Consider the following 22048-nt stretch of genomic DNA (forward strand, 5'->3'; position numbering starts at 1 on the left):
CCACCCCCCGCCCGCCCGAAGAGCCCTGCTGCTCGAAGCCCGCTTCACTCCCGCACGCGGACCTCCCGGCTGCTGTCCTGCCTCCGTGGACTCCTCCGTGGTTCCTGGTCCAGCGCCCTCAGCCCTTCGCCTCCTCACCTCGGTCAGGGGATCCGCGGGGGCCGCGTTCCCCGACGTATCAGGAGACGCCCTTTCCCGGTGCGCCCAGGACTTCGTGAAACTTCGCAGGCGCCCGCGGTGAAATGGATTTAACCCGAGGCGTCTTGCTCCGGCTCTTGCTCCTGGCTTCCAGCCTCGGACCCGGCGCTGTGCCGCTCAGAGCAGCTCTCAGAAAACCAGGTAATGCTCTCGGTGCTCCCGGGAGCATCACGTCCGGAGCGCCCAGGTCCCCGTCTCTAGCGAGGACCCAAAGCGGGCCACGCACCGCCTCTCTCACCCCTGACCAGAGGCACTTAACTGGCTTCTTCTCTGCCCAGAGCCGAGAAAAGACGCCAGCCTCGCCCTCCCCCTCCCAGGCCAGGCGGTTCCAGGGATATTTGTTTGTTAAAAGAATGATCTATTTTCCAGAAACAGTAGAGGTGGAGGCCTCTGTATTTGACCACAGAGAACTGAGAGTTGGGGCAGCGATCATGCTGTCTCAATTACAAGGATTGCAACTGTGCAAGAAAAGTCAAACAGCTCCTCCTGTGTCTCTAAACAGCTTATTGAATTCATATTGTTCAGAGCCCAGCGATTTCCTGTTAAGTGTCTGAAGATTTGCCTGGTGTACCCTATGCCCATCTCCAGTCCTTCCCACGCACTATGTAGGGATGTGGCCTCTGCTGTTAGGATCCTCTTCCACTCTGGGGCCCTTTTCTCAGAAAGGAGCACCCAACGGGTTAATTTTTACGTGATTTGAGCTCCTGTCTTTGCTCTGCGATTTAAACAAAGATGTACAGCGTTGTGGGCTATTGCAGGGAACTGCTGAGAACTCGAAACACACTAACTTGAATTTTCTCTAGTTACACAGGTAGAAAGTCTTACTGTGTTTTTGCCTACTTTGGTTTGGCCTGTGTGGTGAGATTATTCAAAGTAGAACATTCTAAGCAAGAAAGTTCTAAGCATTGTTTCTCGGATAATGATTTTTATTCCTCTTTGCTGAGACTATATTTAGAATTCTGAAAAATCTGTTTTTTCTTAGTTTACTTTGCAAGCGGGGTTGTCTTATGGTAGTAATTACATCGTATGAACAATGGAAAACAATGTAACTTTATTTGAATGCAGTCTGCAAAACTTTGCAGAAGGCACAGTTTGTCTTCACAAATAATGTTGCCGTAAGAAAGAGACAAACAGGGGAGATTTGTCAGAGGGCAAAGAAAATAATCTTGGCAGGTTCCCACATGGCTGCTTAAATATTTTCGCTGCTCCAGGATCTCTCCGCTTGGAAATATGACTTGTTGCCTTTCTGCTCAGGAAGATGCCTTCATTCTTCAAGCTGTATCTATTATCACCTGCGCCTTGCTACCTGCCTTGAAATTTATAATTGTTATTATAATCTGAAGCCCACTTAAATTATGAGCTATTCTAGTCCCACTGATCATTCACTTTGGAGAAAATAGCAGCAGTCCCAGGTGATATTATATTAAATTGTTTCTTTCCTACATGCACACAGACACACGTCTTCAAGGATTTCAATGAAGGGCTTCTTTCTAACTTTCCTCCTTAAGATACCCACACGTGATCATCTGCATTCTGTGCGTTTATTTACATAAAACCATCTAGTCACAATTTTTGAACAATGCATGGTTATACCTGTAGTTCTTACGCATGAGCAGTGTATGTAGTGTTCTTTTAAGGATAGATTTCAATTCGTTTAAGCAGAATTTTTTTAAAAAGTATTTCACAAAAGCCTGCTGTGTAAAAACTGCTCATATGGTTCACCATATTTCCTTTCTGATTTTCTGTAGTTCCTCTCCTACAAATATCTCCTACCTGGTTCATCCAGGGTTTCATTCTGTTATTCATGCCATGAATATGCCATGTTGGTCTCTTTGGTTTTATTTGAAGCATAGATAGGGTTTTGATAGTGGAAACTCTACATTTTAAATATTTTAGCACATTAAATGTATGAAATTTGAGGTAAAAGGAGTGTTTGGACTAGGTTCAGCCTCGGAGAGTTTTTCATTACTTTATAATTTTATCCAGACACTGGCTTTCAGGTTGGAAGGCTGCTCAGGTTAAAATGACAGCCACTTCGTAAACTTTGGGGGCAGATATCCTCCTGGGCTCATTTACAACCCTTGGAAAGATTAGTTTTTGATCCGGAGAATTGGTCCAGATTAAAGACTGAGTGTGCCCCACTTGGCTCTGATGTGACAGCAGCCACAGCTGATTTATAATCTTCCCCAGACACCAGCAGATCCTGCTAGTATCCATACAGGAGTTTCTTTGTACCTTGTTTCCTCAGTAGAAGTTGATTTGTGTGCAGAACTTTGAAGGTAGCATGGCTACCCCTAAGGTGTACTGCAACAGTCCTGTTTTACTTGGATGACCCTGTCTTTCTCCTCACACTCCTAAATCTCCCTTTGACAAGTTCGGCTTTGTTGGAGAAGTCTTGGATTCAAAATCCACCTGAAAATTTCCCATCCCCATCTACTCCTGGTGAGAAAAAACCGAGCAGCAGCTTCAATTATGAGTCTCAGTTGGGTCCAACATAGACAACTTTTCCCTCCACCCCAAGATAGCTACTCCTCTGTCACTGAGCGTTAATAAAGAAACCTCTGCATTTGCTGAGACTCACAAGAAAGAACAGTTCGCAAGTTAAGTCAAATTAAATAATAAGGAACGTTAATTAATTGCTTTCTACACTGTCCTAAGAACTTGACACATACTGATTTATTTAATCAACCCAACAGGTCTGCGAGATGGGTACTATTATTACCCCTGTTTAACTGAAGCGGAAATTGTGGCTTAGAGAAATTAAATATCTCACCCAGGGTCACCCGACTAGTAAGATCCTGAATGGGAATGCAGGCTCTGATATTCAGGAGCAGAAAGGAGTCCTTAGCAGCCCGGTTAGGAGAGGTGTGCAACCCCTCAGGGAGGGCATCTTCCCCCTGGATGAAGCGGGGTGGGGCTCCCAAATTCGAATCACAGACCTGGCAGGAAGTGAAACACCCTATTGTACAGCTGGGCTGAGTGTGACAAAGGGGCTTGCCCAAGTTAACATCAGAAGCTCAGCTGGGACTAGTACCCAGACCCCCTTGAGTGGTCTCCAGTTCTTCTCTTACCCAGAGTCTCACCAGGACATGCAGGGAAGACTGTTGTGCCTCTGATGTAGGGCAGGGGGGAGGGAAAAGGAAATCCAGACACATCTGTTGGGACCAGCATGTGTCAAGCCACGTGTGTTCCCACAGGCAGATTGGTAACTTACGGTGTTAGCTTAACTCTCTGGCACAGAGAGAGGGGCTGGAGGGCTGCGTGAGGGCCCGGCCTTTCCTCTGCCTTTCCAGCTGCCTGAGGTCCCAGGGTCAGTGGGACAAGGTCAGGTCAGGGTTCAGAATTCAAGGTTTTCCCCTGGAGGACTGGAGATCTGCAGTCATTTTGCGGGGGGAGATGCAGGTCTGTAATCTTTTCCTTTCCACTTTTCCCTCAGTGTTTCTCTGTCTGAAAAAGTGGACTAAAACAAAGATCCAGGGACATTCAGAAAGAAAAAAAACAAAAGCCTGGAGGAGCAGAGCAGAGTTAGAGCAAGGGCAGTGTGCCTTGTCAGTTGCTGGTGGGGAATACATGCGCCTCAGGGTGGTTTCTGCTGCTACCAGTGTGAGGCTGAATGGCTAAAGGGTCAAGCAAAGGTCGGGGGTCATCCTCTTCTACTTCCCCCACCCACCTGGGGTAACCTGAAATTCACAAGAGACTGGTTATGTCCTCACTTAAAGCTCTCACCCAAGTTCCTTTCCCAAAGCATGTAATCTGGGGGGGGGCTCAGCTCTTCCGGATGTCACCCCTCCCTTTCCAACCAACCCTACTCCTCCGCAAGGCTGGTCCAGATTGTCCTGCTTCTTGATGAAAACTGGAGTGACAAACGCCCTAAGGGGGATTATATATATTTCACCCCAGCACCTAACTACTAGCGTCCTATGCAGTTCTGGCGCCATAGCAGAAGTATTTCCCTCTGATCCTTCCTTCCACCAGCACTCCTACCCTCCCATTTGTTTCCACATCATACCTCATCCCTATAAAGAAGCCCCTGCCTCTCTTTCTCTTTCTCTTTCCTTTGATTCTCTATGAGGTAAAGGGACAGAGAGGTCACGGTCAGGAGTAAATGTGTGTAACATGAGGCAGTACTTTTTTCTCAGAATTCTTTCTCATGGGAGAGTGACTTGACCAGAAAGGAATTGAGTGGTGTTTTTCTTTTTGGTTTTGTTTTTGTTTTTGCTTTTTGTTGCTTCCCTGAGTCCAGGGCTTTAATAACCTTAGAATTCTTTTGGGAGTAGTTGTCCATCTGTTCATGGGTTACTGTAGCTCAAAAGTGGTCCAGTGAACCAGAGCTAGATTTCTGGAAAACAGGGACTCAGGTGTCTGAGGTGGAGGTGGGATCTCAACTGCTGCAGTGTTATCCTGGGGAGCTCCTCCCTTCTCCTACCTGATCCACTAGGCAAGCAGGACTGTATTTCTCCCAGCGGACTAAATGAGTGACGTGATATCTTGATTGCAACAGAGAATCTTTTGAGCTGGTCAAGACCCTTGCCACTTGTTTTGGTCACAGCAAGTTGCAGGTATTAGAAGTGCACCTGCTATTTCAGGGATTAAAAAAAAGGGAAAGGGTGAGGAGATGCTGCAGAGACTAAATGGCAGTTTGTAGGAGAAACCCCCCAAACCCATCTTTGATTGCATTGGTTGTGAACCGTCGTTTTGAAGAAGGACCCCAAAGTGTGCTTCAGCCTCCTGAAATGCGCTGGAAGACATTTGCTTCCTTGAAGAACCCCGATCTCATGGGATGGGGGTCTGGGCCTGGGGGCAGAAAGAGACTCAGGTGAAAATCAAATCAAATTGCTGCCAGCAGAGGGCGCAGTTTCCAGAGCCGGCACAGAGCGGATCTTAGACTTCTGACCCAGGAGAGTTACTGCTGAACTTCTATGTGGATAAGAATTCTTGGAGTGCATCCCAGACATCTGCTTTTTAAAACAAGAACCTCAGGTCACTTGGTGCATGTGGTTCACAGTCCACACTTAGGGACGTGACGGAGGAGAACTTGGGCTCCTCCCATAGCCTCCCTGCCTCCACCCCAGGTACTGTCCGGTACCCCGACAGCCTCCACTTCGACAGCAAGCATCTGTTATTTCAGCCAAAACAACCCCAGTGTTTAGACTCTCTGCCGGGTGTCCGAAGGTTGGATTCGGGACTTGAGGTCCTCTGAAGGCCCCTGAAGGACATCTCTTCTGGGCAGGTCCTCCTACTCTCCCTCTTTCCCAGTAACCCCGTCATTGAGAGATGGCTGCACACGGGGGGACACCCTTCAGTAGCATCAAGAAGAAGCCAGGCTGTATATGACCAGCCCCTGCCCCTCATTTCCCCCAGGCCCATTCCACCCCCGCTCCCACGCAGCTCCTTCTTTCAGGAAGGCTCCTCCTGGCCGAGCCGGAAGGCTTGGGTGAAAGCACAGACTCTGCTATTCGACAAATTTGGGTTCAAGTTCTGACACTTTTTAAAAAATTATTATTATTAGTTACTTGGTGACATAGGGCTAGTTATATTAGCTCTGTACACCTGGGTTTCCTTGTCTGTAAACATAGGATAAGGAAAGAACCTACCATTTAAGGATTAAATGAGGTAATACATACACCAAGGCATTAAAAAAGGATTAGAAGCCTGAAGCTTGAAGGCAATGTTTATGAAATTGGGATTGTTTAATCTGGAAGGGGGTGTGGGTGGGAGAAGAATGTGTGTATTTCCAGGCATCAGAATAATTAACATAGACACTTATGAGTTCATGTACTTTTATCCTTTCTTGTACATGTTAATGTATGATTGATAACATAATTTTAATTTTACTGAGTTGTACAATTTTTTAGATAAATTGACAAATCAGAAAGACTCTTTGGTCAACCACATGCCTTGATTTGGGGTTTGGAAATGTGTCTGTGAGGTTTGTGGTCTTGCTCGAGTAGATTCTTTTGAGAAACAGTATCCCTAAGGGTGATGGACAGTTTTTGTCTGGTAATTGTCATGTGGAGGTTTTGTAGGGTGTTGGCGGCAAGGAGCAGCTGTTCCTGAAAGAGAATTATCCAGACTGGCGTGTGACTGGGAGTCTGTGAAAATCTCCATGGAGCTAGAGAGCTAGGAAATGGTCAGGGTCTGCTCACTGATCATCAGTTTGGAGTAATTTATGAGCCATTACCAGTGACATAGAAAGATAGAGACTGGGCTCCATTGGCTCTTCCTTTTCTTATTAATGATTCGTGCACTTCCAGAGCTGTAAAAAAAAACCCCACTTACCCCAGATAACCCCACCAGCTTATTTTAAGAATCAAAGGAAATAAAGCAGACTAGTGCTTTGAAAGAACTGAAGTGTTACACAAAGATGGGATGTTACTATCTAATAATACTCACACTAATTATTATTAGTGTTTATTAATAATAATTTTAATTATTAATTTAATAAATTATTAATAATAATGTATTAATATAATTAAACAATTATTATTAACTTAACCAACCAGACTAACCAAGGACACACTTTCTGAAGCTTTGATCTCTTTTCCAGTCTCTTCCTCCCCGTCCCCCTAAAGACACTTGAAGATGCTTTCTTTGTCTGACTCTGCAAATCCTGAGCAATTTAAATCTTAACACTTGTGTTTGCTGACAGGGCACCCAAAATCCCGAATCAGATTTAATGCAGTGTTAATGCTATTTATTTTTCTTGATGCAACAAGTTTATATTAGCCAGCTAATGGTTTACATTGTGCAAAAGGAGTTGTATCAGCAGGCACTTTTCTGTAACATCTGGGCAGTTGGAAACAGAATACTTAAATACAACCTGAGTTTAAAGCCTTCCTTGGACAGATGGCTAATTTTATTGATCTAATCTTACACTTAGGAATAGGTCCCATTATCCTTTGCTGGTAATTCTTAGAGTGAGCAGAGACCTAAATAAACTGGATGACGGCTGTGAATTAGACCCTTGTTTGCTTGTAATTTATTTTTTAAATACTTCGGTATAAACAGTCATGGTGTGAATTACTTTAATCTCTACCCTAAGGTGCTTAATTAACATTTGAAGTAATCCAGGATAGAAGGTACTGGTCTGGCATAAGAGTTTACATCTTTTTTTTAATGTCTTGGTGGCTGTGTCATACCAGTGGTTAAATATTTTGAATTCACCTCTCTGCTGGCCAGGAGTCTACACTCCAGGGCTGGTTAGTTGCCACTTGAAGAACTTTACTATGATGTCTACTCTCAAAGGTGGCTGGGAAGATATTTCAAGTGATGCTATCAAAAATCCAGGCTAGAGGGTTTGTTAATTAGCACAAACAAATTATGTTAGAAATAATGTTTTCATTGGTGAAATACGTGATTGGGTAGAAAGATTGTACATGCCCCTCTATTTTTGCATGGACAAAGGGTAACAATTCAGGTAGCCCAACAATCGAGCTGCTTTGGCACTGGGCCAGAGCTCCATTCAATCCTGTCTCTTCCTCACTTAACAGTAGATTCCTTTGCCTGATCACTCTGGATGATTTGTTGATCCTGCCATTAGAACACTGATGCATCTGCCTCAGCAAGGTGCTTGCAGCTGTAACAAACAACTCTAAATCTGAGTGGCTTGACATAAGATTTATTTTTCATTTACTCCAAGTCCAAGGTGAATGTTTCTTGTTGGGCAGCTCTCCTGGGCTGCCCTTCTCCAAAGGGTGACTTGAAAACCTGAGTCACTCTGTCTTTAATACCTTCATCTTGTAATGCCACCATCTTTATTTTTTTATTTTAATTTTTAATTTTTTTTTTATTATTTTATTTTTGGCTGCGTTGGGTCTTTGTTGCTGCACGCAGGCTTTCTCTAGTTGCAGCAAGTGGGCTTCTCCTTGTGGTGGCTTCTCTTGTCGTGGAGCATGGTCTCTAGGCACGCGGGCTTCAGTAGTTGCAGCATGTGGACTCAGTAGTTGTGGCACGCAGGCTCTAGGGCACACAGGCTCAGTAGTTGTGGCTCGCGGGCTCTAGAGCACAGGCTCAGTAGTTGTGGTGCACAGGCTTAGTTGCACGGGCTTAGATCTTCCCAGACCAGGGATCAAACCCAGGTCCCCTGCATTGGCAGGCTGATTCGTAACCACTGAGCCACCAGGGAAGTTCCCACCATCTTTAAAATGGGCCTCCAAGGTGTCATGGAAGGTAAAAAGAAAGAAGGCTTGTGTGGGAGATGTTTATGTGTCAGGCCAGAACGCGGTCACAGGGCCTCAACCTAACTGTAAGGCGGTCGGGAAATGTAGTTCAGCTGTGTACACAGCAAGACAATGACCAGATGTGGTGGATTGTCTCTCACGCAGTGCTTTGGAGCTCCTAAAAGAACAGACAGGGATGTTAAAAGAGTAAGTTATTTGAGAATTTTTGCAACTTCCTGCCCATCAATTGTTCATATATGTGGCAGAATTTGGCCTAGAATTTGCTTTCATTGTAGTGTTCAACGTGGCTGAAAAGCAGATAGTTACCACCTATCTTGACTTGTTGGAGGCTACCATGATTTAATAAAAGATCCTAAAAACCAGGCAGCCAAATTGACTTATATCAGTTTGCAGTAGGGTCCAAAAATAGGTATATGTTTACGTGGCTACATGCTGTTTGTTGCTACATATTTCCTACATTTTACAAAAAGTAAAATAAATCCCTTTTAAAAGATAAAATAATTACTCAGTGGGTTAGAGTGAATTTCTAAGGAACGTCAGCTAGAACTTCAGTTTTTACCACAGTTTTCTAGAAGCTCCTTCTATTTGTCTCCCATAACAAAAAGGAGTATTCATGGTAGAATAATTTATTCAGTGAGAGATGCATCTTAAAATATAAAAATCATTTTTTAGACACCACAGCCTGCTTTGATGGGGATGAAGATGATCCCCCCCCCCCCAGATAAATTGATATGTTTTGTTGAACCACTGCACTTTCCAAAGCACTTTTAGAGAAATGATCTCGTTTGATCTTGTAACCCTTGCCCCACTGGGAAGTCAAGAGCTGATGACTTAGCAAAGAGGAAACAGGTACAGCCAGGACATGAACCCAAGTTGTCAACCCGTAACCCCTGATGCTTCCCATCAATCCAGAGGTTTTCTTGCAGCTGATGGATAAGAGCATGATCACTGTGATGGCCCTGAGTCTAGCTCTGCAGCCAGGAGGGACCTTGCCAACAAGACTCGCCCACGTTTTACTTGCAGAGGCTCCATGCGTGTCATAGGACACTCTGTAGAATGAACTGGTACTGCTTTCAGTCATACTCCTGACTGGTTGGTGTGTGTTTTGCAGAATACGTGATGACTGAGGGGCTGTTTGCAAATGAGGAGCAGCTGTAGTGGCTGGAGGATAGCTCCAGAATCCCCCCAGTGTCTCCGATAGAAGATCCTTTTGGGGTCTCAGGGACACCCAGGACACTCAGCCTGGCCTTGTTGTTCCTCCCAGCTTCCCATTCCTCCACTTTTTAGCCATCTTCTTTAGTGGAAATAATATTTGCTACACCTTCAGTGTGAGTATTTCAAGGTTTATCATTCAAGTCTCAAGGCTTTCTGGTAGTTTCTTCAGCATCTTTTTGACGTTCTAGGAGTTCCTAATGGCTGTAGTTAAACAAGTAAATCATTAGGTTGGAAAAAGAAGCCTTCCTTTGATAGCTATTTTGGAGTAATTGATGGGCTTTGGCCACAACCCACACACATAACACACATCCCTGCAGCTTGGAGGAATTGTAACAAGAATCCAATCAAAGAGACATGGGTTTGAATCCTAGTTTTAAAATTTATGGCTGCCTGATCCCAGACAGAGTATTTAATCTCTTTATACCTTAGATTTCTACCTGAAAGTTAAGGCTCATAATACCTACCACAAGGGTTTTATCTGATAAATCAGTGAAATAATATGATGACTGGAAATGCAGCTAGGAAAGTACTTAAACATTGGGTACATAATGGGAACTCCAAATTTAGTCCATATTAACTAGGTTCTTTTTGATTTATAGAGTTTATGTAGTGGTAGAGATGGCAGTTTTCCCATATTTGATATAACCCCAAATATTGACAACATTGACACAAATGTATAATTGAGCTTAGGCTCCCGTGAAAATGGAATTGAAAGGAATTTCATTTCCTTAATCTCATATTCTAGATTCTTCAAGTTTATATCATCACATGATGAGTTTTGGTGTCTAGATCAGTCATAAAGTTCATTTCATTGACAAAAGATCTGGAACCAGCATAGAGTTTAATAAAAATAGCTCACATCCTTTTTGACCTTTGTATAAAACCAAGAAGAAAGATCCTGTATCAAGATTATATATAGCTACTATAGTAGTGATAGATTTTCATGTATCAGCTATATGGCTCCGTACCCCGAAAGAGGTTATTTTCAGTCGGAATATAAAGAAAATTTTCCTTAGCTACCTTCTTTACTGTGGTATTAAGATAACAAGTATAAAAGGTGCTATTTCTATGATACCTGCTCTCTCCCCATTTTGAGTCAACCATACTCTCTGCCAGAATACTCCTTCTAAAATGCAGTTCTAATCCTGTCACTCTTGGGTTTAATATTCCTTTCTGGCTCTCTACTGCCTTCTAAATTCTAAAGCTGAGCATCCAAGGTCTATTACAGTATGGCCTCCACTTCCTTTTCCTGTCTTCTCACTGAATACAATCTGTATTCCAACGAAGCTCGATTATTTGCTCTTCCACCGTCCTCCTCTTTGCTTCCCAGTGGTGGACCTGTCCAGCTGATCCATCCCCTTGGAACATCCTTCCCTCATCTCTGCCCAAGGAAATGCAGTGACGCTTCCAAGCATGGCTCAGTGCCGTTCTGTGAGGTCTTCACATACCGTCCCAGCCAGAAGCCCTTACGCTTTTCTTCCATTTTGTCTTGTATTATGTTTTTGATGTACTGACCCATGCCTTGTCTTAGATTTGTAACTTGTGAAGGAAAGCACTATGATGTTTTCACCTGTGTGTCCCCTCCATCGCCTGCTGGAGTGTCTTGCATTCAGTTGGTCTTTCCCAGACAGCTATACAGTGGAAAACGATGGCCTCGTTTGGGGCAAATACTTTTTAACATGATGTGATTAATTTGATCGTGTTCCCAGCTCCCAAATTCACTTCCTTCCTCCCTCATGATAAAGAAAAGGTGTCATTTCTCTGTGCCAACATTTTTTCTCAATCTGAGCAGACCTTTGAAAACCCACACTGCAGTGTGATTTAGAGAAGGAAATGGCCCAGGAGTCAGTCTGTAGCAGTATATAATTTAACTCCTACCTCCATGCTGCCAGAGGCTATTGGAATTGTGGGTTTTTAAGGAGCTTCCGATCAAGTCCATACTTGAAATATGTCATTTTCAATATGTGAAATAAGTCATTTTCAATACCTGGAGAAGAGGTAGAGTTTGAAGTAACATCTGGGGCTGCCTTAGACCTGCTTTTTATCATGTTTTGGAAGGTTAAGAAGCAAAGGCAATAATGCTGTTTACTCATACATCAAAAGATAGCGGGGGAGGATGAGTTAAAACAGTCCAGTGTTCAGTTCCCTTCCTTCTTCCAGTTGTCTTTGAGACCAAAGAAACATGAGACGTGTGTGGGAATGGCATTGGCGGTATGATAGAAAACGTCAGGTTGCAGGGGAAGGGATAAAGCCAGTCCATCTGTCATAATGAGATCTGACTGTGAGGTTGGGAGGAAAACAGTACTTAGCAGTCTTCTTCAGTTTTATTGTGCTGACCCTGGCTTACTTACGAAGATCAATTCTTTAATCCCTGGAAAGTAAAGCAGCCAAAAGCTAGAGTGTTTGCAAAGGTTTTTCTGGTCTTTGTTTTGTAAGGACTGTCATACCTGATAAAATGAATGCTACTGGGCGGCCCAGTTGAAAGCAACTGGGTCAATTGATTGACCCATTCACCGATTAATTTCTTGATATATACATACACATACATACATATATATATGTATGGAAAATAAACTGCATTGTAGTAGAATTAAAAATGAACAAAGTAAATGATATGATGCTGAAGTATTTAAGCGGAAGTAATGTCTGAAATTTACTTTGAAATACATCAAAAATCAGATTCACTGATGGAGACAGGGATAGATTGTTGATATATGTGTGATAAAAGAAGTAGAGTAAAATGTTTATGGTAGCATCCCTGTAGCGATTATACACATGTTCATTCTAAAACTCTTTCACTTTTCTGTAGTGTTTGATTATTTTCATAATAAAGTGATGGAAAAGATGAACTAAGTATTAAGGAAACAAAGGAAATGACTACAAAGTTTTTCCCACACTGAGTGAGGTTCCAACATGCTCTGCTCTGCACCCAAATAACGATGGGTTTTCTACTTTCGTCCTGCTCTTCCCTCCACATTTCCTCTCTGTTCTTCTCTGCCCTGCTCCTTCCTTCCTGGGGCTGGCCTTACTGCATCACTCAGGCTGCTTTGCCCTTTGGCTTTTTTGGGTTCAGCTAACGAGAGGCATCGGAAGGAGATCAGAGGAGAGCAGCGGAGAGACCCTGATGTACGTGTTGCCTGATTCCGCCCTGCTTTGGTACTGCTTTGCTGGCAGCAGTTGCATTTCTCTAAAACTGCATCTCCTGGCCGTCCTTGGCTTCCAACTCTGGCTGGCACCAGGAACAGTATTTTCTCCTCTTGTGTTTTCTGCCCTGGGTACCGGCAGCATTTCACTGCTGCTGGTCTCTGGGTGCATCAACAGCCCTAGTTGTTTCTCAGAGCTGTTCATACCTCTGTAAGATATCTTTTAATTACAATCTTTTTAGATTAAGTAAATTCTTCTTCCTGCTGGGACCCTAATTTCTACCTTTGGTACCACTGCTTTGTGATATATGCTCTGTTTCTACTATTTTCCTCCTTAGGTGTAACCATGAGGGTTTGATTTGTGTTTAGCTTGCATTCAGAACTCTCTGAGGATCAGGTCTGATTTAGCTTAAGGCTGCCTGCTGTAAATTCATGAAGTAACTGCAAGAGCAATAGAAACCTTGATCTTTTGAGAATGAGCTTGTCCTCTGGGCCCAAATCTGCTGGCTTCTTGGCTAAGAGCACATTGAGATTGACCTATTCATTGCTGTGTGGTATTGAGAAATGATTGCAGTGATGTCCAGGGTTCTTAATAGAAATTCTAGGAACTCAGAGGTTTCTGGAACACATATGAAATGAATGGAAGATAATTCTTCATCTCTTGAGAAAGCCCCATGAACCCAAATTAACTTCTTACAACTCCAGGGAATTTGACCTAAAGGGGAAGACTATGGCGAGCTTGGACTTTCTTCCACTTCCGTTAGGTTTGTTGCTCATTTTTATGATGATGATATTTTTTTCAACTCTGTTCTGATTTCTTGGCTATAAATATCTTGTACCTGATATTCTACAGATCAATGCTTATTATTCAAACTTTAAAGAATTAATTAGGTAACACCTATTGTCTTCATTTGGATTTCCCAGGAACAGACCATAGGATAAAGATTTGAATTAAAATAAGTTATATGAATGGTAAAACAAAACAAAACAGAACAAAAAAAAAAGAGTGGGGAAGTGAGACAAGGAGTCCACTGAAAAGGCAGTCAGTGAAGGTTTTCTCATCAAGCGAGTTAACACTGTGATGATTAGAGCTTATACTCATGGGAGAAACTCTAGAAAATGGTAGAGAACACATAGCACAGGGTTTTCCTACCTGAGGGGTGAGAGAGCTGGGGTATTTACGTCAATTCCATCTGTCACCAGGGGAGGGCTGCTTTGGGGATGAGTGTTAATTTCCTGACACTTCTGGCCTGCCAGGCTTATGGGTAGAGCAGTTTTCTATGTCTTCTGAGAAAATTCCTAGGCCAAAAGATGCAAAGATTGGTAGCTAGAAGTGGGCTGGCCAGCTTTGAAGTGATGAAGCCTGAGGGATTATGGTGGGTACTAACAGTTCTTCTACACCCATAATTGACTAATTATATTTGGAAACTCAAGACTGAATGTCATTTACCATTTTGATGGACAACCTTGCCCCCTCCGCTTTCCCCACAAGGAGTTTATATATTATGAGAAGAAGGGGAAAGATGTTTGGATACTCCAAGGAATTCGAGTTCTTAGTCTCAACCTATATCAAGTTTTTCAGGGGAAAAAATTTATACTGCAGTACAAAATAGACTTTTGATTAAACCAGTTCTCCAATTGGAGATATTCAGGAAGGGTGACTGTTTGGGTTTTAGATTCAAGAACTACCATCACCACCAACCACCCTCTACCCGCCCCCCCCCAAAAAAGGCTGTATTCATTTGTGCTAATTGAGAAGGCCAGTAGAAATTGGAGTCTTCGTTGCTTATGGTTATGCTCTGTTATTTAGAACTTGAGTTTAGGTTGTTGATTGTTACAGTGGGGAAGAACCCACATTTACATTTAAAGGCATGCCTTGTGTCTTCACAAAGCAGTAGTGACAGCTAACACTTGTATAGTGCTTGCTATGTGCCAGGCACTGGTAATAGCACAGCCTCCTAAGGCTGGCATCATAGAATCCAAGAATTTTAGCACTAGAAGGGACCTTAGGGGTAGCTGCCTAAACCTATATGGCTTAGTGAAGGTAAGTCACTTGTCTGGGGTCATGCATCTTGTTAGTAGCAGAATCAGCAGCAGGACCCAAGCCTTCTGACCCCTGACCTAGTGCTCTGTCTACTAGACCCACCACCCCTATGACCATGGGGTAGGTAGAGACTCATGTTCTATTTTCACTGACTATCTCTTTCTTTTTGAACTTGGTCTTGCTTGAACGTTTAGAGGTAATGAACCCTTAGCCCAGGCTCCTGTGACAGTGCCATGCCTGGAGAAACAAATGATCTGTGAAAAGGCAGCCCAAGCTACCTTCTCAGCTCAGCTCCTCGTTTGCTCCAAAATATAGGGTCTGTGAGAAGCACCATCTTCTAAGCCACAGAGACCCACAGGTAGAAAGACAGTGGTATTAGGGCAGAGAAAAGAGTACATTTGTATAGGATCAAAATTCTCATCTGAAATTATTTCCACGGCATGATTTTAAGTGCATCCTTCTAGGAGGCACCCTTGAAGGGGAAATTGAGGGGAAATTTGTGTCATAAGACAGTGTCAGTGGCTTAGTGAATCACTTGGCTTGCTTCTCATTGTTGGGGATAACCTTGAGGAATTAATCCACTATGGCAAAGTTCCAGGACATTTTTTAAAAACACAAGTACAGTCATACTTTGTCAAGACTGACTTGTACAGAATTGATCCTTTAGAGCTGAGGTTAGCAAACTTTTTCTGAAAAGGGCCAGATAATGCATATGTCATTTATTTCATTTTTATTTATTGGGTCTGTATTGCAACTACTCAGCTCTGCCATTGTAAAGCAAAAATAGCCAAGGGCAATATGTAAATAAATTTACATATGTTTCAATAAGGCTGTTTCAGTACAACTTTATTTACAAAACAGGCAGAGGGCCACATTTTGCCAGAACCCTAGTCAGCCTAAGCCTTCAGATAGTGCACATCACCAGGCCTGCTGCTTTCTTTCGTTTGCTGCCTCTATGGTGTCTGTATTCATTATTAACATTATTGATAACCTTTTTTTTCCTGATGAAAGTTTCTTGTGTCCTGGCAAATAGCTTGATTCAGTTCCCAAACACAACGAAGATGGGGGTGTTACAGCAAGTCCAGGGGAGTTAGCCTTAGACAGGTGTGAGGTCATCCCTCAAGTTCTCCATTTGATGTAGGTAATGGGCCATATATGACTATGTCCAAAATACACACACATAGAAAGCATTGTAGACTTGACCCATATCCTAGAATCCCCATTCTGCTCATATTTTAAAGTAATGACAATAACTCTGTCTTAAAGGAAAAATAAGGGAGTTCCCTGGTGGTCCAGTGGTTAAGACTCCTCGCTTCCACCGCAAGGGGTACCGGTTCGATCCCTGGTCAGGGAACTAAGATTCCCACATGCCTCGAAGTTGTTATCAAGAGTAACTATTCTCATATAATTACTGTAGAAACTCTCCTATCTGCTCCAATTTGGATTGGTCAGTTAATTGGAAGAGTCAGTTAAAGGGACAATTTAAATATAGATACATTTTATTTTCAGTTGAGAGATAGTAGTGGGAGATTTATTTGACAATGCTTGGATGTCAGGATAATGCTTCTTCTTCTTCTTCTTCTTTTTTTTTTTTTTTTTTTAACATGGGCCCACTGATTGGAGTTCTTAGTCATCCTTCAAGCATAAACTGCAACAATAGGGCATTATCTGAGTATAGCAAACTTCCAGATTTTTCAGTCTTTTAGAGTAGCTGCAGTTGTTGCTTTGAAAACACCTTTATTGAGTTATCCCAAAGCAGTCAACCTAGTTTTCAAAGAAACAGTTTTTTCTTGTTATATTTGTATTTCATCCATTTACAGAATGGAAGGTCACGTAATTAAAATAACAACCAGGAACAATGCAACTGACCCTTGGTAAGCATACCACTCAGCTGTGGGGGGAGTGGATGCCCAAGGGCCATACAGAGAGTGGAGCCCTGCCAGTGCAAGCCTTCCGGGGCACTGGGGCCATCAGTATCAAGGACACTTGAGAGGGAATCTAGGATGTTGGTTAATACAGGAAGTAAGTAGGACTTTCTATTGCTCACAGTACTTTAAAAAGTTGTTTCATTTGGGTTTGTTAAGACAAGTTTCCTGGCCACTTGTTCAAACTCATATTTTGCACAGGTAATTTCTTTGCAGTAGGCTGTACACAGGCTTCTGTCAAACCCTGATGAAGTTGTCAACTAACCTGGCTTTGGTGGAGTTCAAATCAATGAAATGCTTTTCAGTGAGTTGAGTACCCTTCGTCCATGAACCTGTGTCTTCTCTAATGACACATGTATGTAAAAAAGAAAAAAAAATACAGTCATTAGTAAATTATTTCAGAATTTAAAAACCTTAAAGACTCATACAGCTTTACTACATGCCAAGTATTATTTCAAGTGCTTAGAAATAATATACTTTTATTCCTCTTAACATCCCTTAGATGTAGGTCTTATCTCATGACCATCTTGCAGATGAAGAAACTGAGGCAGAAATTTGAGTGACAGAGCTGGGCTTTCTTCTTAGTCATTTCTTTCTGCCTCTCCAGAGCTGAAGTTGCCTGCAGAGGATGGGTTGGAAACTTGACCCAAATGAGTACTCTGACAGTCAGATCTTTTACATCTTATAGTTCTCTCCAATAAGCACAAATGATGGATTCTCAGCCAAGTGTATCATGAGGTATCAGCCCAGGGGTGGGGTGTAAGGCAAGCACAACTTCCCAAATCTCCAGTTCCGCAAGGAAGACACATTTGACTTGGTGGCCGAGTCAAGAGGAGGTCCTGCCAGGTCATGAGAAGCCCTGAGTAGGAGCTGACAAAACCTCTTTAATCCTCAGCCAAAGACCCTGAAACTCCAGCATATTTAGCTTTTATGGATATAAAATTGCTATTAGAAAGCCAGATCACTGGACTGAATATCTGAGTGCAGGGTACAGTGCCACCAGCACCATCTTGCTATGCTTGACCCAAATTTATAAAATCGTGAGCAGGCATCACTCCTGAACAGTAACTTGGCACCTGTGAAATGATGACCAACATATGAACATGCTCAGACAGTCAGGTCTTATCTAAATAGACCAAGAAGGGGTTGAACATAGCAGGCCTGGCCAGACCCTACCACAGAGATCAGGCAAATTAAGGACTCCACCAATATATTAAGTGGTTTTCGTTGCCGTCAGACAAGAAGTATCTATGAAGGCAACGATAGACATATAGGAGACTGACAGATTATGATGATAGTTCGTATGTGTATGGTGTTCAGAGTTGGCAAAACTCTTGTCTATATCATTAGCATTGCTACTGGTGATAGATTTTGGAGTCAGATAGAGCGATTTTACAATCCTGCCTCTTAGACTTGTGACTTTAGGTCAAGATCCTTAATTTTTCTGAAGGTCAGTTTTTGTTTCATGTGTGAAATGTGAATAAATCCTTTACCTTTTGGAGTTTCATGAGTTAAAGCCTATAATGCCTATGAAGTGCCTAGCACAGAGCCTAGTTTGTAGTAGGCTTAATGATCTCCTTTACACATCTCTTTACACAGAAAGAGTCACAGGAGTGCCAGGACCTGACCCTACATCTTCTGATTCTTAGATCAGTCGTCCTTGTCCTTAATCACATGTTCTCTAGAGGCAGGCACATTTCTGTTTAATGAACTGTAAGGCAAAGGATCGATCCAGTCAGAATGGGCACCCAACTGATCAGAAGAAAATGAATCAGTGCTCTGAGTTGAGATACAGAAGTGAGTATCATTCATCCCCTGAGTGGGGTGTGGGGAGCAATGACAAATGAACGTGCTTTTGCCAATCACTTACTCATGATTACATATTCATTTATTTATTCAGCAATTGTTTATTTAGCAAGGACCATATGCCAGGTATTGTGCTAACTGCTGGGAATAAAGTGAATAAGAAATATAGTCATTTCTCTAAAACTCATTAACGCTCTGCAGAATTCCAAAGGTATAGTGATTCCTGTTGGAAATGGAAATTACTTAGTCTGTAATTTAACTATAATAGATTTAAATCATCTGATTACAGATTACAGAACTAATTATAAAGCTGAAAGATACATTATGAACTTCTTTTTCAGTATAATTTCTTAATACATACCATTATTAATTTATTTTTACATAAATGGGAATTCAGTGCACACCTTTAGATGGTCTAGAGATTTAAAAAGAAACTGTTAAAGATAAAAGGTCTTAAATATATGGTAAGGCTGTTTTATTGTATTACTCAATTTTCTTGACATCCTCTAGGACTTTTAGTATAATTAGTAAAATTATACTAAAAGGTTATGAAAGAAAGACGGTCATTTTGAAAATTGGAAAATGAAAAAAACAAATTGCTGGGAAAGAAAGGACCTCCACTTTAATATTATTTATTTTCATCTTCTGGTCAAATAGAAAGCCCTTATTTTGCAATTGAACTTTAACTAGGAAAACTAAATAATTTCATAAAATGTTATCAAAGGGTCTAATTGAGGAGTCCATATTTAAGGTTGAGAGTGGAGTTTTCAATTCCTGAGACTTTGGTCCACAAGTTGAGAAAATATAGGGCTCCTATCAGTTCTTGGAGAGAAGTGGTAGGTTTTGGTTACAGAATAAAGCTTAGGGCAACCTAAATGCTAATTTTTCATGTGGTAGAACATTCTCAACTATAAGAAGGAAAAAGATGACAAGCATTTGCTTTATTTTCCTTACAAGTTACATAATTCAGTTGTCTAGACAATATTACATTAACCATATTGTTGAGTAACCCCTCCTCTGGTTGTGTAGACCAGATGTGTGTTATTTCTTCAATACTGGGGCGGTTTTAAGGGGTAGGAAGAGTACTGGGTTATAAGCCAAGAGCCCTGAGTACAAGCCATCCCATCGTTATGTCCTATAATTGGGTCCATGATTACCACACATTATTATGAGGGAAATACTAGGGAAACCCTTTGTTGCTTACCCGTTATTAACCCCCAATTCCTGCCTTCTGTGGAGAGGGGGCATAGGAAGGCTTCTTTTGATGGTACTGTATAAAGTAGAACATCTTTAAACTCATGTCTTATAATACCAAACCAGCCTCTCCAAGATCCACTCTTCCTCTAGACTTGCCTTTTTCTTTTAAGATACCATCTTCCAGTTTTCCAAGCTTGAATCCCAGGAGTCATCTTTAAGTCCTTTTCTCTTCTCCCCTACTTGCTGATTTGTCTTCCGTGGAAATTGCTCTTTTATTTCTCTCCCTCCACATTCCAGTTTCTAGATCTTAGCTCAAACTCTTCTTACTCGAGGCTTACCATAGACTCCTAACTAACCTGCCTTCTGTCGTTCTGCCTCCTTGCCATCTGTATTAGTCAGGGTGAGCTAGGTTATGCTACAGTGACAAACAATTAGAAAATCTCAGTGGCTTAAAACAAAATTTACCTGTGGTTTATGTTACCTGGTTATCATAGATTCTAGGGGTTGACTTCCATTGCCTCTTCACTCGGTGACCCAAGCTCCACTCTTTAGAATTTCATCAGTTTTCCAAGGAGAAGGGGGTGTTGGATGATCTTACTCTGACAATTAAATGTTCTGTCCTAGAAGTGACACACTAACTTCCACTCACAGCCATTGGCCAGAACTAGTCACATGGCGGACATGTGGAGTCCACTCATGTGCTTGCAACAAGTGGAGAAATGGATATTGAGGAGCTTTAGGGGGCTGCACTGTTCCATCCTACAGTGAAGGCCAGAATCCTCCACTAAAGACCAAGTCCTCCAATGAAGGCCATTGGAGTTTCTGCAAAGCACCCCTTTACCTAAAACCTTTCAGCCGTTCCCACTCTATCAGATGGCCTAGAATTCATGGATCTCTAACATGTATTGAATAACCAGTAGTTCTCAAGCCTTTGCTGTGTCAGGTACCCTGCTACGTTCTTTAATCCATTATCTTATCTATCTCTTACAACAAATATTCAAAGTAGGCTTTATTATCCCCATATGACAGATGAAGAGACTGAGACTTAAAGAATGTCCTAGTTTGGGTTTCTCCAAAATCAGACCGCATGGCAAGGACTTGGACACCAGAAAGCCCAGTGAGGGAGGGGGCTTGTGATAACAGCAAGAGAGGTGTGTCAATAATGGGACAATGAGTGGGTTACCACAGGGGGCAGCTGCAGACCCTCTGAGAGACTGCAGAACAGGGCTCTACACCACGGGCCAAGGAACTCCTATACGTCATTGCTTGAGGGCTGCTCTTGAGATGTGAACTCCCCAGCACCTTTGCCCTACCCTACCCGCAAGCCAAGCACATGCTGTCAGCCTTCTGCAGAGGCAAGCAGGTTGCCAATTTTCTGGAACAGTGTTGATTCCCTGAGGGGATATGGGCATTGGCAGCTTCTGCTACAGAGAGGTGAAGCTACTTGCCCAAGGAATATAGTGAATAAGATTTAAATCCAAATACTCTTGTCCCCCACTGTCCACACGGACCTCTCACTATTTACTAACACTGGAGGTGGATCTGGGCTCCAGCCAAAAATGTATCACTGACCACTCTCCAAGCCCTCTTGTCCTTTTTCTTTCTATCCCTGGGTTCATACCATTTCTTTCTTTCTTTTTTTTTAATAAATTTATTTTACACATTTTTATTTTTGGCTGCGTTGGGTCTTCGTTGCGGCACGCGGGCTTTCTCTAGTTGCGGCGAGTGGCGACTACTCTTCGTTGCAGTGCGTGGGCTTCTCACTGCGGTGGCTTCTCTTGTTGCGGAGCGCGGGGTCTAGGCGTGTGGGCTCAGTAGTCGTGGCTCACGGGCTCTAGAGCGCAGGCTCAGTAGTTGTGGCGCATGGGCTTAGTTGCTCCGCGGCATGTGGGATCTTCTCGGACCAGGGCTTGAACCTGTGTCCCCTGCATTGGCAGGCAGATTCCTAACCACTGCACCTAGGGAAGTCTCATACCATTTCTTCTGCTGGGAATTCTCTCTGTTCCGTGCCTTCTATTTAAGTTCTATCCATATTCTCTGCTCAGCTCAAACGGCGCCTTCTCCATGAAGCCTTATTTGATCATCAGAAATCCTGCTCTCCCCTCTCAACCCTACTGTGGTCAGTTTCACTCTTCTAGCACTTCCCCTGTCCTGTGTTGCGTGGCAGAGATGCCTGGACAGGTCTCTCTCTGGATTAGACTGTAGGCTCCTTAAGGGCATGAATCCTATTTTATTCAGTTGCTTCGAACACTTGGTGGAATAAGGCAGATAAATATGACTGTACATGTGCGCACGTCCACATGCATATTCATTTCACATTCAGTCCAGGTTGGCTGAATT

At 42.7% G+C, this 22048-nt stretch overlaps 1 protein-coding gene across 1 annotated transcript in view; it reads left to right on the top strand.

Annotated features, from left to right (window-relative positions):
• Positions 1-242: 242 nt before the first annotated feature.
• Positions 243-22048, top strand: part of EGFLAM (EGF like, fibronectin type III and laminin G domains) — a 176045-nt gene continuing 154239 nt past the window's right edge. The window contains exon 1 of the mRNA XM_024123207.1: positions 243-339. Within this exon, the coding sequence (XP_023978975.1) occupies positions 243-339 (97 nt within the window). The remainder of the gene's footprint in view (positions 340-22048) is intronic.

This window comes from Physeter macrocephalus, chromosome 8 (assembly GCF_002837175.3).
Source record: "Physeter macrocephalus isolate SW-GA chromosome 8, ASM283717v5, whole genome shotgun sequence".
NCBI lineage: Eukaryota > Metazoa > Chordata > Mammalia > Artiodactyla > Physeteridae > Physeter > Physeter macrocephalus.